General features: G+C 47.7%; 1 protein-coding gene across 2 annotated transcripts in view; it reads right to left on the bottom strand.

The window, feature by feature from the left end:
• The window catches only part of dock1 (dedicator of cytokinesis 1), an 816,280-nt gene that overhangs the window by 319,465 nt on the left and 479,040 nt on the right, over window positions 1-17,775 (bottom strand). For both annotated transcript variants that reach the window (XM_070876753.1, XM_070876754.1), the window contains exon 28: window positions 1,103-1,204. In XM_070876753.1, the coding sequence (XP_070732854.1) occupies window positions 1,103-1,204 (102 nt within the window). The remainder of the gene's footprint in view (window positions 1-1,102; window positions 1,205-17,775) is intronic.

Below are 17,775 nucleotides of genomic sequence, written 5' to 3'. Positions count from 1 at the left end.
TCTTTCCTCCTTTAAGACACTCCTTAAAAATTACCTCTTTGACCAAGCTTTTGGTCATCTGCCATAATTGCTTCTTATGTGGCTCGGTGTCAAACTTTTGTCTTATAACACTCCCATGAAGCGTCATGGGACATTTATTGATGTTGATTGAGGGATAAATATTGACGAGTTATCATCGAAATAATGCCATGGGATCTTTTACGTTCACCTGAGAGTGGACGGGACCTCGGTTTAACGTCTCACCTGATAGACGGCACCTCCGACAGTGCAGCACTCCCTGAGCACTGCACTGGAGTGTCAGCCTAGATTTTTTGTGCTCAAGTTGCTGGCGTGGGACTTGAACCCACAACCTTCTGGCTCAGAGGTGAGAGTACTCAGAACTGAGCCATGGCTGACAACAAGGAGGGGAAGATATGGGGCTGCATGGGCAGTTTGAAGGGTAAAAGAAAGGTATAGTGACAGGATTGAGGAAGATGGTAGGAAAGGGAAGAGGGAGCGAGAAAGTTAAGAGATAGCAAATATGATAAGAGCGATGGAGTAGGGGAAGCATGAGTGATTGGTGAATCAAATGGGAAGGTAGAGGTGAACTGCTAAGTTATAGGATTCAACAGTATTCTACAAAGCTTTTAAAGCTCCGCTAAGAGCAGCCAATGTTTACTTTAGAAAGTACTACTAAAAAGATTGAAAGTATTTTTTGCAATAAATTTGAAATGCAGTCAAGATGAAGCATGTTTATAATTCAACAGAAAGTTGTGGGTATGTGGAATTATCTACTACAGAAAGTTGTTGGGGCCAGTTTGTTAGATATATTCAAAAGGGATTTAGATGTAGTCCTCACAGCTAAAGGGATCAAGGGGTATGGAGAGAAAGCAGGAATGGGGTACTGAAATGCATGATCAGCCATGATCATATTGAATGGTGGTGCAGGCTCAAAGGGCCGAATAGCCTACTCCTGCACCTATTTTCTATGTTTCTATGTAACACCATCACTGTGGCACAATAGTGTTTCAAACACTGTTGCGCACCTGTTCAATAGACCACATATCTCAGTTCTGAAAATCAATGGTACAAATATTATGTGAAATTAGTCAGTTCTACTTACCACAACATCTGATCGCATCTTCCCATAGGTCTTGATTAAATGGGCATAATGATAATCTTCCATCTGTCTTAGGATGGCAGTCATGCAAGCAACAAAGTTGCCCTGAAGTGCAAAATAGACTGTGTGTTATTACTTGCGGATCACAAAAATCAATGCCATCATGCATCCTACAATGTGTATTCAATGATATTATCCTCTGGAAGTATCCCTTTTAATTTATTCTAAAAATCTCTTAAAATAAGACAACAAATCAAATTAATTCTAAATTTCCAATGTAAAATGAAGTGATTTTGATTTTACAGATGCTAAACTGGCAGTGTAAATCCAGAGTCAGGGCCCAACCTATATCCTCTACAAAGCAGTTTGTCGTCTCATACCGCTTTGATTTGATACCACATAGTTACAAAATGTTGAGGGGGTCCTCTGGACACTTCAGGGGCAATTTTCAAATTGCTGCTGGAGCATGAAACTAGCATTGTGGATTGGACGCCCGTTTAGAAACTGGCTGAATTTGCTTTCTATTGATATAGCGTTGACACAGTGCTCCTTGGGGCAAAATCTTCCAGATATTGATTCCTTACATCTGTTGGGTAGTTTACGGAGTTGGCTGCTATTTGCTCTTTATTTTGGCTCATGGTACTGTAAAAAAATTCACCCCATTTACTCTGTGCAGTGGACTCCACAGAATTGGAGGCAACAAGAAAAAAGCAACTGAACCTGAATATATGCAGTTATTTGAAAATTGTTACTGTGGCTTTCAATACTGAATTCTTTCAGCACTGGTGAAGAATGTAAATCTGCATTGCTGGATTGATTTGGTTTGTCTGAGTGCTCAGCATGAACATTGACTGGGAAAAAGAACCAGAACAGGGACGAGCTGGCAGGGGCGGCGTGGAAAGAGAGGCAACACCAGCAGCCATTTATATTGCTGTCCCAGCACCTCCTGTGGCACAGGGGAAAATGAAGCAATTATTGAGGAAGTTTACCTTACAGTACGACGACCAAAGTCAGGAGTATTAGTAAAAAAGTGTACAAACTACTTTCACTAGCTTTGAATACGTTAGAATTCATCCAATTGACATTTGATCAAAAAGCATTTTTCTCAATCTTATTACCATCCATTACTAGGGTTATTTACTTTTCAACAAATGAAGCATTTCACTGGGAACTTCCTTGGATATTCTCCCAATTTGCCATTTTAACTTCAGCGGAGGATCGACGGAAACCTGTTTACGCGTAGATCTAGGGTTTCCGCTGATGTTACAGTGGCTGATCAGGAGGAGGTTGGAGAAAACTCCCAGCATTACTGTCTTCTAAATATATACAAAGAGATGTGGCTTGGCCAAGTATAAACAAAATTAAAATAGCCTGCTTTGTGGCTTTAAGAACAAATCATTGGGGACTAGTTTAAAAAAAAGAGACAAACTCACTCTAGCTGACACGAGAGGGAAAAATCTATTAAAATGTACAAATGGCAAAAGGATATATGTAAACGATCCAGCTTTCTTATACTTTTAAAACAGGTCCATCACAAAAAAGGTTAGGTTTCTTCAGTACAGAAGAAATTATTTCACATATTTATGAATGACATTCATTCATTGGGCATTGTTAATGGATTATTATTAAGAATAGAATATAGTCAATAAATGTAGAATATACATATAAACACACACCAATATATAATGTTCAGACGAAGCATATAAAATGTAAATGGCGTTATATGGAAAATCTTTCCAATTTGCACAGTCTAATTTTAGAATGTGTACCAGCATAAACTTGTAATTGTGCATATTTTATACTATTTAACCATCATTGTCAATTATGAACCATCTGCTCCTGTCTAATCCAGTTACCAGAACACAAAGGAAGCCATCTTTTAAGATGACAAGTAATAAAAGCTGGCCTTTTACATAAATTCCAACCATCTTTATGCATCACTGTTTAGGATTTGGTGTCTGCCCTTGCTGACCAAAATCAGCAACATTCCGTGATTCCTGTCTCACCTTTACCTGAAGTTGCTGGTCCAGGCAATCAGAACTCTGTTGTAAACTGCAGTCAGGAATTCCTAATCTTATCATTTCATGAGATCAGAAGTTTCCATCCCATCCACAGCATAGAACATAGTTTTTATTCCCCCAGAGAAGCAGTGTCAGATATCTATAAGGAAGGTTCATCTTGTTCATACACTTGAGCTACATCAGGAACTCTCGTCTAATCTCTCCCACTCTTGACTTTTTAAGCTGGCTGGCATCTTCTCTGCCTCTGTGCGGCGCTTTCAACTATCGGGCCTGATCTTCAAGTATGCGATCTCCCCATGTGGCAGTGCTAATGTTACAAGTGATAATAGAGAAAGGAAATGTTCGACAACAGAACTGCAAGAATATGAAAAAGGAGAAAAAAGGTTAAGTGAAAAGTGAGGAGCAGAGTAAAAGAGAGAGAAAAACAAGAGTGATGTGGAGATTAAAAAAAAGGAGTGAGCAGATGAGCAGAGTGGGTGGGGGGGAACACCACTGAAGAGGAAAGGTAAAAACAGCAGGAGCGTAGGGCAGAGAAACAAGAGGCATACATCAACCATCTGCGATTTACAAAGACAGTCAAGCGTTTGGACCCCATGCGTCTGTTTGTACCACATTCAGGCTCCCAAATCAGCAAAGAATCAGATCCCAGATACTCGCATTCAAATTTCTGGGCTCTTGAGCTGCCCCATGAATTATTGTGGCTCAGCTTTTAACGTTCATGTGTTGCAGAATCACAGAATTCCCACTCGGTAGCTGAGGAGAAGTGGCAGCTCTGGTGACAAATGGAATGAGAAATTAATTCTTTAAATTATTCCCTTATCCTTTTATATTTTAGTTGAAGCAGCCTAATGAAGTGGTGTTTCTCTGTATTACTGATGCCCTTCTAACATAACCATCAACTATCCATGTTTTATGCAGTCAGGTTTTTGGACCCAGTGTTTGCTTAACCATGTTTGTATAAGACAGTCAGTCAGAAGGCTCATGGGATAACATCCATGCGATGAGGAAGGAGGAGGTGTGGGGGAAAGAAATTATATATCAGGTATTCATCTTTCTTTCCCCCTGTAAAGGCCACCATAGCTGATTTGTAATGCACATACACTGTCACGTCCTAGGTTACCCACATTTGGTGGGCCGGTCAAAATGAGAATCAGGATTGAACTTCCTCTGTGAAGTAGTTGTAGATAGGGCTGAGGCTACTACTTTCATGTTAAAATTGTTGTTTGCTGATATGAATTAATCAGCCTTTGGAGTCCAAAGGAAAGTCACAAATGTGAAAATACTTTTATGTATATATAATTTATAACTTTAGTTGGCAACTGAGGTGGAGTTCTGGCATCTCAGCACACTTGGAACCTGTCTCAGTTGCTAGCAGTGGACAATCGTATCAGATGGGTGAAAAGCAGAAAGAAGGTGGCAGTGCAGTCTCCCTGGATTCCCAAGTATTTGAACCAAGGTCTTGTGTGAAAGAAGGGTCTTGTGACACGGCCACAATGCCAACTAGTTGCTGAGTACGAATGCAGAAAGTAGTTCATAAGCAACAGTGGAGGACGAGTTGGGTCTGACCAGCTACTTGCCGCAGAAAGATGGGAACAGCATCTGCACTAGACTATTTACAACCCTGGACCAGTACCAGATGGAGGAAAACACCTTTCTTCCTGCCAGGTGCAGCTTCTCGCTAGAGAGCGCAGTAGGGAGAAGAGGGAAAGTTCCCAGGCCTACATGCTCCATCCATTATTTTCATGAGAAATATTCAAGAAAATAATATTGTTTGAGCAAAAGATTGCAAGTGTTGGACATCTAAGCCAAAAACAAAAATGCTGGACATCTCAACAGGTCAGTCAGCATTTGGAGCGAACAAATGAGTAACAGATAAGAAATCATTTTTAAAACTTGCAAAGTAACTGTGGGTATTTGGCCTGGATTTTGCTCTTGGTTGTGAAGGATCGCATCCGCCATTCACCTCACTGACAACTGCCCGCAGACTTGTCAGCAGAGGTTTCCACTAATTCAGCATCTTTTCCAGTACGGAGCCCTCTACATGGGATCTGTGAACAGGATAAGCAACAATGAAGTTCTTCAACCAATCAGATTGAAGTATCCTCACTGAGACATGCAGATTCCAAACCATGAAGTATAAAGCAGGAAATATAAATTAGATTTAAATAATGTACAGAGAACAAAATAAAGACTGGGAAATATAGATGGGATTAAGGAAGAGACATAAAAAACTTTAAAAAAAATTATTTTGAGGGAATGAGACTCCACACTTGTAAAATTAATTTTTCTGGTCCTGAGAGGTTGTTCAGGAGTCACTATGACTTATATCTGATTATCACTTATTCAGGAGTCATTATCACCAGTCCAACAAAAATCTCATGACCTAAAGAATAGATAGCGGGTGGAGAAATCACAGAAGATCCAGCAGCTGGCCGACAACCATAACGTGCAAAGATTCTTCACCGCAGTCAAGACCAATAATATCCCAAGTACCCAAGGCCCCACCCCACTGCTGGCCAAGAACTGAGAGACACTCATTAAGGGCACCGAGGCAGTCGGCCCGCTGGAAGGAGCACTTCGATGATCTCCTTAACCGAGACTCTGCCTTCGACGCGAGTGTCCTCGACTCTATCCCACAGCATGCTACCCGCCCACCATCTCAGCAAAACTCCAGCCTTGCACGAGGTAGAAAAGGTAATCCGTCAGCTCAAGAACAAGGAGGCATCAGGAGCAGATGAAATCCTTGCTGAGGCACTAAAGTATGGTGGAGAAGCACTATTGGCACGAATGCATGACGTCATCTCTCTTACCTGTAAGGAGAAGAGCATGCCATGATATCTCAGAGATGCAGTAATCGTGACCATTTTCATAAAAGGGGAAGTCCGACAGCAGCAACTGCAGAGGAATCTCCCTGTTGTCAGCCACTGGGAAAGTCATCGTAAGAATCCTCCTCAGCCGTCTTCTCCTTGTGGCTGAAGAGCTCCTCCCAGAGTCACAATGTGGATTCTGTCCACTAAGGGGTACAACGGACATGATCTTCACCGCGCGACAACTACAAGAGAAATGCAAGGAACAGCATCAACCCTCATACATGGCCTTCTTTGACCTCACAAAGAGCTTTGACACTGTCAACCGTGAGGGACTATGGAGTGTCCTCTTCCATTTCAGCTGCCCCCAAACGTTTGTTACCATCCTCCACCTGCTCCATGATGACATGCAAGCCGTGATCCTGACCAACGGATCCACCAGATCCAATCCACGTCTGGACTAGGGTCAAGCAGGGCTGTGTCATCGCACCAACGCTCTGCTCGATCTTCCTTGCTGCAATGCTCCATCTCACCATCAATAAGTTCCTCGCTGGAGTGGAACTGTACAACCAATGGGAACCTGTTCAATCTATGTTGCCTCCAGGCCAGATCCAAGATCGTCCCATCCTCTGTCATCGACCTACAGTACGCGGACGACGCTTGCATCTGCACACACTTAAGAGGCCGAACTCCAAGCCATCGTCAACATCTTCACCGTGGTGTATGAAAGCATGGGCCTTACACTAAACATCTGTAAGACAAAGGTCCTCAACCAACCTGACCCCGCCACACATCACTGCCCCTGGTCATCAAAATCCACGGCTCGGCCTTGGACAATGTGGACCACTTTCCATACCTCGGGAGCCTACTATCAGCAAGGGCAGACATCGATGACGAGGTCCAACACCGCATCCAGTGCGCCAGCGCAGCTTTCGGTCGCCTGAGGAAGAGAGTGTGACCAGGATCTCAAATCTGGCACCAAGCTTATGGTCTACAGGGCAGTAGTGATACCCGCCCTCCTATATGGCTCAGAGACGTAGACTATATACAGCAGACACCTCAAAGAGCCGGAGAAGTACTACCAGCGCTGCCTCCCCAAGATCCTGCAAGTCCACTGGGTGGATAGACACACAGCATCAGTGTCCTCGCCCACGACAACATCCCCAGCATCAAAGCACTGACCACACTTGACCAGCTCCGTTGGGCGGGTCATATCGTCCGCATGCCCGACATGAGACTCCCTAAGCAAGCGCTGTACTCTGATCTCCTATATGGCAAGTGAGCCGCAGGTGGGCAGAAGAAACACTTCAAGGATACCCTCAAAGCCTCCTTGATAAAGTGCAACATATCCACTGGCACCTGGGAATCCCTGGCCCAAGACTGTGACAGAGACTGTAATTCCCACATTAGACTTTACAGCCACCTGAGAACTCACTTTTGGAGTGGAAGCAAGTCTTCATCGATTTTGAGGGACTGCCTATGATGATCATTAATTACATCGCTAAAAACTCAAATACTTCTGAATGCAACAGCTCTAACTTTTTCCAAACACTTTTAGTGCGGACCTAGTGGACAAGTACAGCAAGTTCATGATGTTGCAGTCATTTCAGTGCCGAGGACTGCAACAGCCCAGCCTGTGGAGGAGTAGGATATCTCTGACAGCAACGTTGGATTTCCACATTTGCGCACGTGCATCCTCCAGACGTTGCTGTCAGATTTCCTCCATTGTAATGGTGAACACCGATAGCCTCACCATTAATCCCATCACAAATTTCGGCCCATTAAATTTGCATGTAACAGTATCCATCTTCCTTGAAATTGTGAATTTTTTTGAATATATAGTTTCCACATTGTCTAAAACTGAAAGGAATCAAGCCTAAGGATTGGTTACGAAGAAATGGTTGCCCACTCTAAGGGCCCAAGTTTCGAGCCGCGCCTAGAACGGCGCATTCCCGACCTGGACGCCCGTTTTTCGCGCCACAAAGTGCGCCTAAAAAAACCCTCCGTATTCTCCACCTCCCTGCAGGTCCTCTGGCCCTCGGCGCAGCGCAGCAGGAGCTGTAGGGGGCGGAGCCAGGTCCCTGCGTTGAAAACAGTGCCGGGACCTCTGCACATGCGCGCTACAGTGGGCACGCAAGTGCAGTAGCTCCAGGCGCCGAACTGTGTGGGAGGGGCCCGAAGCACGCAGCCCCGAGCCCTGGCCGAATGGCCTCACTGGGGCTGCGTGAATGAGGCTCCTCCCACGGCCAGCTCCCGCTTCCCCCCCCCCCACCCCCGGACCGGGCCCGACACCCGCTCCCCCCAGACCGGACCCGACACCCGCTCCCCTCTCCCCCCCGCCCGCCCCCAGACCGGACCCGACACCCACACCCCCCCCCCCACCGCCCCCGGACCGGACCCGACACCCACACCCCGCCCCACCGCCCCCGGACCGGACCCGACACCCGCTCCCCCTCTCCCCCCCGCCCGCCCCCAGACCGGACCCGACACCCACACCCCGCCCCACCGCCCCCGGACCCGACACCCACACCCCGCCCCACCGCCCCCGGACCGGACCCGACACCCGCTCCCCCCCCGCCTCCGGACCGGACCCGACACCCGCTCCCCCCCCCCCCGCCCCCGGACCGGACCCGACACCCGCTCCCCCTCTCCCCCCGCCCGCCCCCAGACCGGACCCGACACCCGCTCCCCCCCCCCCCCGCCCCCGGACCGGACCCGACACCCGCTCCCCCCCCCACCGCCCCCGGACCGGACCCGACACCCGCTCCCCCCCCCGCCTCCGGACCGGACCCGACACCCGCTCCCCCCCCCCCCCCGCCCCCGGACCGGACCCGACACCCACACCCCCCCCCACCGCCCCCGGACCAGACCCGACACCCACACCCCCCCCCACCGCCCCCGGACCAGACCCGACACCCGCTCCCCCCCCCACCGCCCCCGGACCAGACCCGACACCCACACCCCCCCCCACCGCCCCCGGACCAGACCCGACACCCACACCCCCCCCCCACCGCCCCCGGACCAGACCCGACACCCACACCCCCCCCCACCGCCCCCGGACCAGACCCGACACCCACTCTTCCCCCCCACCGCCCCCGGACCAGACCCGACACCCACACCCCCCCCCACCGCCCCCGGACCAGACCCGACACCCACACCCCCCCCCACCGCCCCCGGACCAGACCCGACACCCACACCCCCTCTCCCCGCCCCCAGACCGGACCCGACACCCACACCCCCCCCCACCGCCCCCGGACCGGACCCGACACCCGCTCCCCCCCCGCCTCCGGACCAGACCCGACACCCACACCCCCCCCCACCGCCCCCGGACCAGACCCGACACCCACACCCCCCCCCACCGCCCTCGGACCAGACCCGACACCCACACCCCCCCCCACCGCCCCCGGACCAGACCCGACACCCACACCCCCCCCCACCGCCCCCGGACCAGACCCGACACCCACACCCCCCCCCCACCGCCCCCGGACCAGACACGACACCCGCTCCCCCTCTCCCCGCCCCCAGACCGGACCCGACACCCACACCCCCCCCCCACCGCCCCCGGACCGGACCCGACACCCGCTCCCCCCCCGCCTCCGGACCAGACCCGACACCCACACCCCCCCCCACCGCCCCCGGACCAGACCCGACACCCACACCCCCCCCCACCGCCCCCGGACCAGACCCGACACCCGCTCCCCCCCCCACCGCCTCCGGACCCGACCCGACACCCGCTCTTCCCCCTCCACCCCCGGACCGGACCCGACACCCACTCTTCCCCCTCCACCCCCGGACCGGGCCCGACACCCGCTCCCCCCACTGCCCCCGGACTGGACCCGACACCCGCTCCCCCCCCCCACCCCCGGACTGGATACGACCTGACCTCCCTCCCCCCAACCTGACCTCCCTCTCCCTCCCTCCCTCCCCCCGACCCGAACCGACCTCCCTCCCGACCCGACGCCACCTACCTGTAAATCTGGTGCTGGGGACGAGCCCTGCCCGAAGTCTTGGGCCCGGCCCGTTCAGCCTCCCTCCCCCTTCTCCTTCCCCCCCCCGCAATCTCCTTCCCCCCCCCAAAATCTCCTTTCACCCCCCCAATCTCCTTTCCCCCCCCCAATCTCCCCTTCTCCCCCCCATCTCCCCATCCCTTCCCCTTCCCCCCATCCCTCCACCTTCTCCCCCTTCCCTCTCTCTGCTCCCCCCCTCTCCTCTCGCTGTCAGAAACACAGACACTGACAGACAGAGAATGAGAGACACACAGACAGACAGAGATAGAGACACTGACCGAGACACACTGAGGGGGGCATCCCAGCATGCTGCTGGAGGGCTCCCGGTGCTGCTGTCGGTAAGTAGAAAATGTTTTATTTATTGATTTTTTAAAAAATTATTTCTTATTGATTTTTTAAAAAATTATTTCTTATTGATTTTTTTTGATTGATTTATTGGTTGATTTATTGATGCATTTATCATTTATTATTGATGATGGCTCTTTATTTGTAAAACTGAAGTGTTTAATGTTTGTAAACTTCCCTTTAAACACCCCCCCCACACCATTCCCTACGCCTGATTTGTAACCTACGCCTGGTTTTCTAAAGTGTAGACAAGGTTTTTTCGAGCGTACAAAAATCTTCACTTACTCCATTCTAAGTTAGTTTGGAGTAAGTTTTCACTCACGAAACTTTGAAATCAGGCGTAAGTGGTCGGACACGCCCCCTTTTGAAAAAAAAATTCTGTTCCAAAGTGAAACTGTTCTAACTGACTAGAACTGGAGCAAACTGAATTATGAGAATTCCGATTTCTAAAATACTCCGTTCTACACCAGTTGCTCCTAAAAATCAGGAGCAAATCACGTGGAAACTTGGGGCCTAATTGTTCTGTGTATGGCCAGCTTTGAAAGAAATCTAGAGGATGAGAATAAACACGTGGATTTCTACATTACTGAGGCCATATACCCATGTTTACAAAAATACAAACAGCATGTACAGACGGTGCTTAAAACTAAGATACAGTTTGACAGCAGCCTGTGGTTTCAGTTGTACCCACATAAGTGACAGTTTTAAACATAAATAAATAAAGCACAATGTAAATAACCATCTTCGTAATTATAGAGTGGTTGCAGCTCCAACGAAATGCTTTCTCTCCACAATATAAGCTGATATTTTTGTAGAAAATTTGTCATTACTGAACAAATAAACTTAGAAATTAAATTCTTGGAAGTATTTTGTGAAAAGAAGAAAATAAATATATGCTTAAAGTTATTTTCTGCATCATTTTCCTGAGTTTGTCATCTGCAATGAACAAAAATGTCACCATCAAATTAAGGAAGGAGAAATACAGCAAACTAAGTCACCTAATTCTCAAGACAGGTTAGAGCTGACACATGACATGACTTCCATCTGGGCAGGTCGAGGTCTCAAAATCACAGGCAAGGTCAGATCTTCCAGAAAAAGTCTGAGGCGTACACAACAGATGCTGGCCTCGGTGGGCAGTCTCTCACCTCACCTTGGAAGAAAATCACTCATCAGCAAATGTGAGAAGGGCTAACCATTCATAGATTCACAGAATCTTACAGCACAGAAAGAGGCCATTCGACCCATTTTGCCTGTGCTGGCTCTTTGAAAGAGCTATCCAATTAGTCCCACTCACCTGCTCTTTGCCCAGAGCACTGCATTTTAAAAAAAAACTTTTTCAAGTACATATCCAATTCCCTTTTGAAAGTTACGATTTAATCTGGCTCCACCACCCATTCAGGTCATGCATTCCAGATCATTCACAGCTAGATTGCAGCAAAAACCTAGTTAGTAACTTCCAAATTAAACAAGACTGTAGCTGGATGTCAGGTAACCTGCTAAGCTATTACTTACTCAGAGGGTTATTTAATGCTGACGTTTGCAAATTACAGCTCATGGACCATTTGCGGCAGGCAATCCAGCTCAATAAGCCCAATGCATTCAGTTTCTATTTGTGATTATATTTCTTACTTGCTGGTCCATCCCGTTTTAATTTTGTAGGCCTGGAGGTTTGAAAAATGTCTGTTGTTAGTACTGGTGTCTCTTTGATGGTTAAATTTTCAGATCGGTTGGTGTGCACAACTCGAGATATAATGAGAATATTCATTCAAGCTTATATGAAGCCAATGAGGTTCCTAAGTGGCCCAGAAAGATTAAAAAGGTTGGATACTCCTGCTTTATAACACAAAATAAGAGAGAGGTTCCATCACCACCCCTCTCACCCAAGTATCCAACCAAGCTTAGAGAGATTCTCTCCTCCTCCTCCTGTACATTCACTAACCATTTCAGACACATCAATAATACTTGAAATCATGGGATACAAGTCCGAGCAAGAAAGAATCATATTGTCTACTTTGAACAGCAAATAGAATAGCTGTTCAACGGGCATCACGCTATGCAAAATCTTCAAATATGCATAGGAACACATATAGTATAAATAAGACAATACATGAGGATAAAACTGTAAACCTAAACCTACCCACTTCTCCATAATAGCATGGATATAGATACTCAATAATCCAAGATTAAATACGACAAAAATCATGGGTCTTGAGCAAAACCTCAAGGCACATTTCTCGGAGAAGACCGAATCTGCATGTCCACATGGCTACCTATGTCGAACCAAAACAAGGTTATGCTAAATTCTTTACTTCAGTCCCCTTTCCACCTAAAAGATACCTTTGAACAGTAACGCAAATTTACTGCACGAAGCAAGCTGGTGATATCCTTGCACAGTCCAGTAAGCAACTTAATTATTTCCTCAAACCCCAAATCACTGTTGCTCATATACTTCACTATGTCAAAATACTATGAATAGGACAAGAGCAACAAACTATATAAATCAGAAGTCCCACATAAGTACAAATGCTAACACAGGAGTCACACAACAACCAGTTCAACTGAAAGAAATGAACAACTAGAAAATATGGCTAGCCAACTATTACAATAAATACTTGCATTTATGTAGTGTCTTTAAAACATCCCAAGGCGCATCATCAAATAATGTTTGACACCGAGCCACATAACTATATTAGAACAGGTGACCAAAAACATGGTCAAAGAGATTGGTTTTACGTATAGAGGTTTATTGAGGGAATTCCAGAACTTGGGGCCGAGGCAGCTGAAGGCACTGCCACCAATAGTAAGCATTCCTTGTCATACAATTTTTAATAGGTATAAAATCGCAGGTTGGTGAATACAGAAGTAAAAACAACAATCCTGCTCAACCGTCTTCTCCCTGTGACTGAGGAGCGGCGGAGTCACTGTGCAGATTTCGTCCACTACGGGGTACAACGGACATGATCTTTATGGCGCAGCAACTGCAAGAGAAATGCAGGGAACAGCACCAATCCTTGTACATGGCCTTCTTTGACCTCACAAAGGCCTTAAACACAGTAAACCGCGAGGAACTATGGAGCATCCTCCTCTGTTTCGGCTGACCCCAAAAGTTTGTCGCTATCCTCTGCCTGCTCCACGACGACATCCAAGCCATGATCCTGACCAACGGATCCAACACAGACCCAATCCATGTCCGGAGTGGGGTCAAGCAGGGCAGCATCATCGCGCCAATTCTCTTCTCGATCTTCTTCACTGCAATGATCCACCTCACACTCAACAAGCTCCCCGCTGGAGTGGAACTAAACTACAGAACCAGTGGGAACCTGTTCAATCTTCGTCGTCTCCAGATCCAAGACCACCCCAACCTCTGTCGTCCAGTTACAGTACGCGGACGATGCCTGTGTCTGCGCACAGAGGCTGAACTTCAAGTCATAGTCAACATCTTCACTGAGGCGTACAAAAGCATGAGCCTTATCCTAAACATCCATAAGACAAAGGTCCTCCACCAACTTGACCCCGCCACACAGCACTGTCCCCCAGTCATCAAGATCGACGGCGCGGCCCTGGACAACGTGGACCACTTTCCATACCTCGGGAGCCTATTATTAGCAAGGGCAGACATAGAAACATAGAAAATAGGTGCAGGAGTAGGCCATTCGGCCCTTCGAGCCTGCACCACCATTCAATGAGTTCATGGCTGAACATGCAACTTCAGTACCCCATTCCTGCTTTCTCGCCATACCCCTTGATCCCCCTAGTAGTAAGGACGACATCTAACTCATTTTTGAATATATTTAGTGAATTGGCCTCAACAACTTTCTGTGGTAGAGAATTCCACAGGTTCACCACTCTCTGGGCGAAGAAGTTTCTCCTCATCTCGGTCCTAAATGGCTTACCCCTTATCCTTAGACTATGATCCCTGGGTTCTGGACTTCCCCAACATTGGGAACATTCTTCCTGCATCTAACCTGTCTAAACCTGTCAGAATTTTAAACGTTTCTATGAGATCCCCTCTCATTCTTCTGAACTCCAGTGAATACAAGCCCAGTTGATCCAGTCTTTCTTGATATGTCAGTCCCGCCATCCCAGGAATCAGTCTGGTGAACCTTCGCTGCACTCCTCAATAGCAAGAATGCCCTTCCTCAAGTCAGGAGACCAAAACTGTACACAATACTCCAGGTGTGGCCTCACCAAGGACCTCTACAACTGTAGTAACACCTCCCTGTCCCTGTACTCAAATCCCCTCGCTATGAAGGCCAACATGCCATTTGCTTTCTTAACCGCCTGCTGTACCTGCATGCCAACCTTCAATGACTGATGTACCATGACATCGACGACGAGGTTCAACACCGCCTCCAGCGCGCCAGCGCAGCCTTCGGTCGCCGAGGAAGAGCGTGTTCGAAGATCAGGCCCTCAAATCTGGCACAAAGCTCATGGTCTACAGTGCTGTACTGATACCCGCCCTCCTGTATGGCTCAGAGACATGGACCATATACAGTAGACACTTCAAATCGCTGGAGAAATACCACCAACGATGTCTCCACAAGATCCTGCAAATCCTCTGGGAGGACAGACGCACCAACATCTCGATCAGGCCAACATCGCAGCATCAAAGCACTGACCACACTTGACCAGCTCAGTTGGGTGGGCCACATTGTTCGCATGCCTAACACAAGACTCCCAAAGCAAGCACTCTATTCGTAACTCCTACACGGCAGTTGGGCGGAGGAAACATTTCAAGGACACCCTCAAAGCCTCCTTGATAAAATGCAACATTCGCACCGATACCTGGGAGTCCCTTGTCAAAGACTGCTCTAAGTGGAGGAAGAGTATCTGGGAGGGCGCTGAGCACCTCGAGTCTCGTCGCCGAGAGAATTCAGAAAACAAGCTCAGGCAGCGGAAGGAGCATGCGGCAAACCAGTCTTCCCACCCTTTCCTTCAACGACTGTCTGTCCCACCTGTGACAGAGACTGTAATTCCCATATTGGACTATTTGGTCACCTAAGAACTCACTTTTAGAGTGGAAGCAAGTCTTCCTCAATTTCGAGGGACTGCCTATGATGAAAAACAACAACAACTAGTATTTATATAGCGCCTTTAACATAGTGAAACTTCCCAAGGTGCTTTACATAGAAACATAGAAAATAGGTGCAGGAGTAGGCCATTCGGCCCTTCGAGCCTGCACCACCATTCAATAAGATCATGGCTGATCATTCTCCTCAGTACCCCTTTCCTGCTTTCTCTCCATACCCCTTGATCCCTTTAGCCGTAAGGGCCATATCTAACTCCCTCTTGAATACATCCAATGAACTGGCATCAACAACTCTCTGCGGTAGGGAATTCCACAGGTTAACAACTCTCTGAGTGAAGAAGTTTCTCCTCATCTCAGTCCTAAGTGGCTTACCCCTTATCCTTAGACTATGTCCCCTGGTTCTGGACTTCCCCAACATCGGGAACATTCTTCCTGCATCTAACCTGTCCAGTCCCGTCAGAATTTTATATGTTTCTATGAGATCCCCGCTCATCCTTCTAAACGCCAGTGAATACAGGCCCAGTCGATCCAGTCTCTCCTCATATGTTAGTCCTGCCATCCCGGGAATCAGTCTGGTGAACCTTCGTTGCACTCCCTCAATAGCAAGAACATCTTTCCTCAGATTAGGAGACCAAAACTGAATATTCCAGGCCCTGTACAACTGCAGTAAGACCTCCCTGCTCCTATACTCAATTCCCCTAGCTATGAAGGTCAACATACCATTTGCCTTCTTCACCACCTGCTGTATCTGCATGCCAACTTTCAATGATTGATGTACCATGGCACCCAGGTCTCGTTGCACCTCCCCTTTTCCTAATCTGCCGCCAATCAGATAATATTCTGCCTTCGTGTTTTTGCCACCAAAGTGGATAACCTCACATTTATCCACATTATACTGCATCTGCCATGTGTTTGCCCACTCACCTAACCTGCCCAAATCCCCCTGCAGCCTCTTAGCGTCCTCCTCACAGCTCACACCGCCACCCAGCTTAGTGTCATCTGCAAACTTGGAGATATTACACTCAATTCCCTCATCGAAATCATTAATGTATATTGCAAATAGCTGGGGTCCCAGCACTGAGCCCTGCGGCACCCCACTAGTTACTGCCTGCCATTCTGAAAAAGACCCGTTTATCCCGACTCTCGGCTTTCTGTCTGCCAACCAGTTCTCTATCCACGTCAGTACATTACCCCCAATACCACGTGCTTTAATTTTGCACACCAATCTCTTGTGCGGAACCTTGTCAAAAGCCTTTTGAAAGTCCAAATACACCACATCCACTGGTTCTCCCTTGTCCACTCTACCAGTTACATCCTCAAACAATTCTAGAAGATTTGTCAAGCAGGATTTCCCTTTCAAACATCCATGCTGATTTGGGCCAATCCCATCACTGCTTTCCAAATGCGCTGCTATTTCATCTTTAATAACTGATTCCAACATTTTCCCCATTACTGATGTCAGGCTAACCGGTCTATAATTACCCGATTTCTCTCTTCCTCCTTTATTAAAAATTGGTGTTACATTAGCTACCCTCCAGTCCATAGGAACCGACCCAGTCGATAGACAGTTGGAAAATGATCACCAATGCATCCACTATTTCTCGGGCTACTTCCTTAAGTACTCTGGGTTGCAGATTATCAGGCCCCGGGGATTTATCGGCCTTTAATCCCATCAATTTCCCTAACACAATTTCCTGCCTAATAAGGATTTCCTTCAGTTCCTCTTTCTCAATAGACCCTCGGTCCCCCAGTATTTCCGGAAGGTTATTTGTGTCTTCCTTCATGAAGACAGAACCAAAATATTTGTTTAACTGGTCCGCCATTGCTTTGTTCCCCATTATAAATTCACCTGAATCTGACGGCAAGGGACCTACGTTTGTTTTCATTAATCTTTTTCTCTGCTCATATCTATAGAAGCTTTTGCAGTCAGTTTTTATGTTCCCAGTAAGCTTCCTCTCATACTCTATTCTCCCCCTCCTAATGAAACCATTTGTCCTCCTCTGCTGTATTATAAAATTCTCCCAGTCCTCAGGTTTGCTGCTTTTCCTGGCCAATTTATATGTCTGTTCCTTGGATTTAACACTATCCTTAATTTCCCTTGTTCACCACAGTTGGGCTACCTTCCCCATTTTATTTTTACTCCAAACAGGAATGTAAAATTGTTGAAGTTCATCCATGTGATCTTTAAAATGTTTGCCATTGCCAATCGAACGTCAACCCTTTAAGTATCACTCGCCAGTCTATTCTAGCCAATTCACGTCTCATACCATCGAAGTTACAGAGTATTGTGAGGTAAATTAGGGCAGGTGACCAAAAGCTTGGTGAAACAGGTTTTAAGGAGAGTGTTGAAGGAGGAAAGAGAGGTAGCGAGGCGGAGGGAATTCCAGAGCTTAGGGCCTAGGCCACAGAAGGCATGGCCACCAATGGTTGAGTGATTATAATCAAGGATGTCCAGGAGGGCAAAATA

This window comes from Pristiophorus japonicus, chromosome 3 (assembly GCF_044704955.1).
Source record: "Pristiophorus japonicus isolate sPriJap1 chromosome 3, sPriJap1.hap1, whole genome shotgun sequence".
NCBI classification, from domain to species: domain Eukaryota; kingdom Metazoa; phylum Chordata; class Chondrichthyes; family Pristiophoridae; genus Pristiophorus; species Pristiophorus japonicus.
Note: the sequence above shows the minus strand (reverse complement) of the source record. Positions and strands in the feature narration are given on the sequence as shown.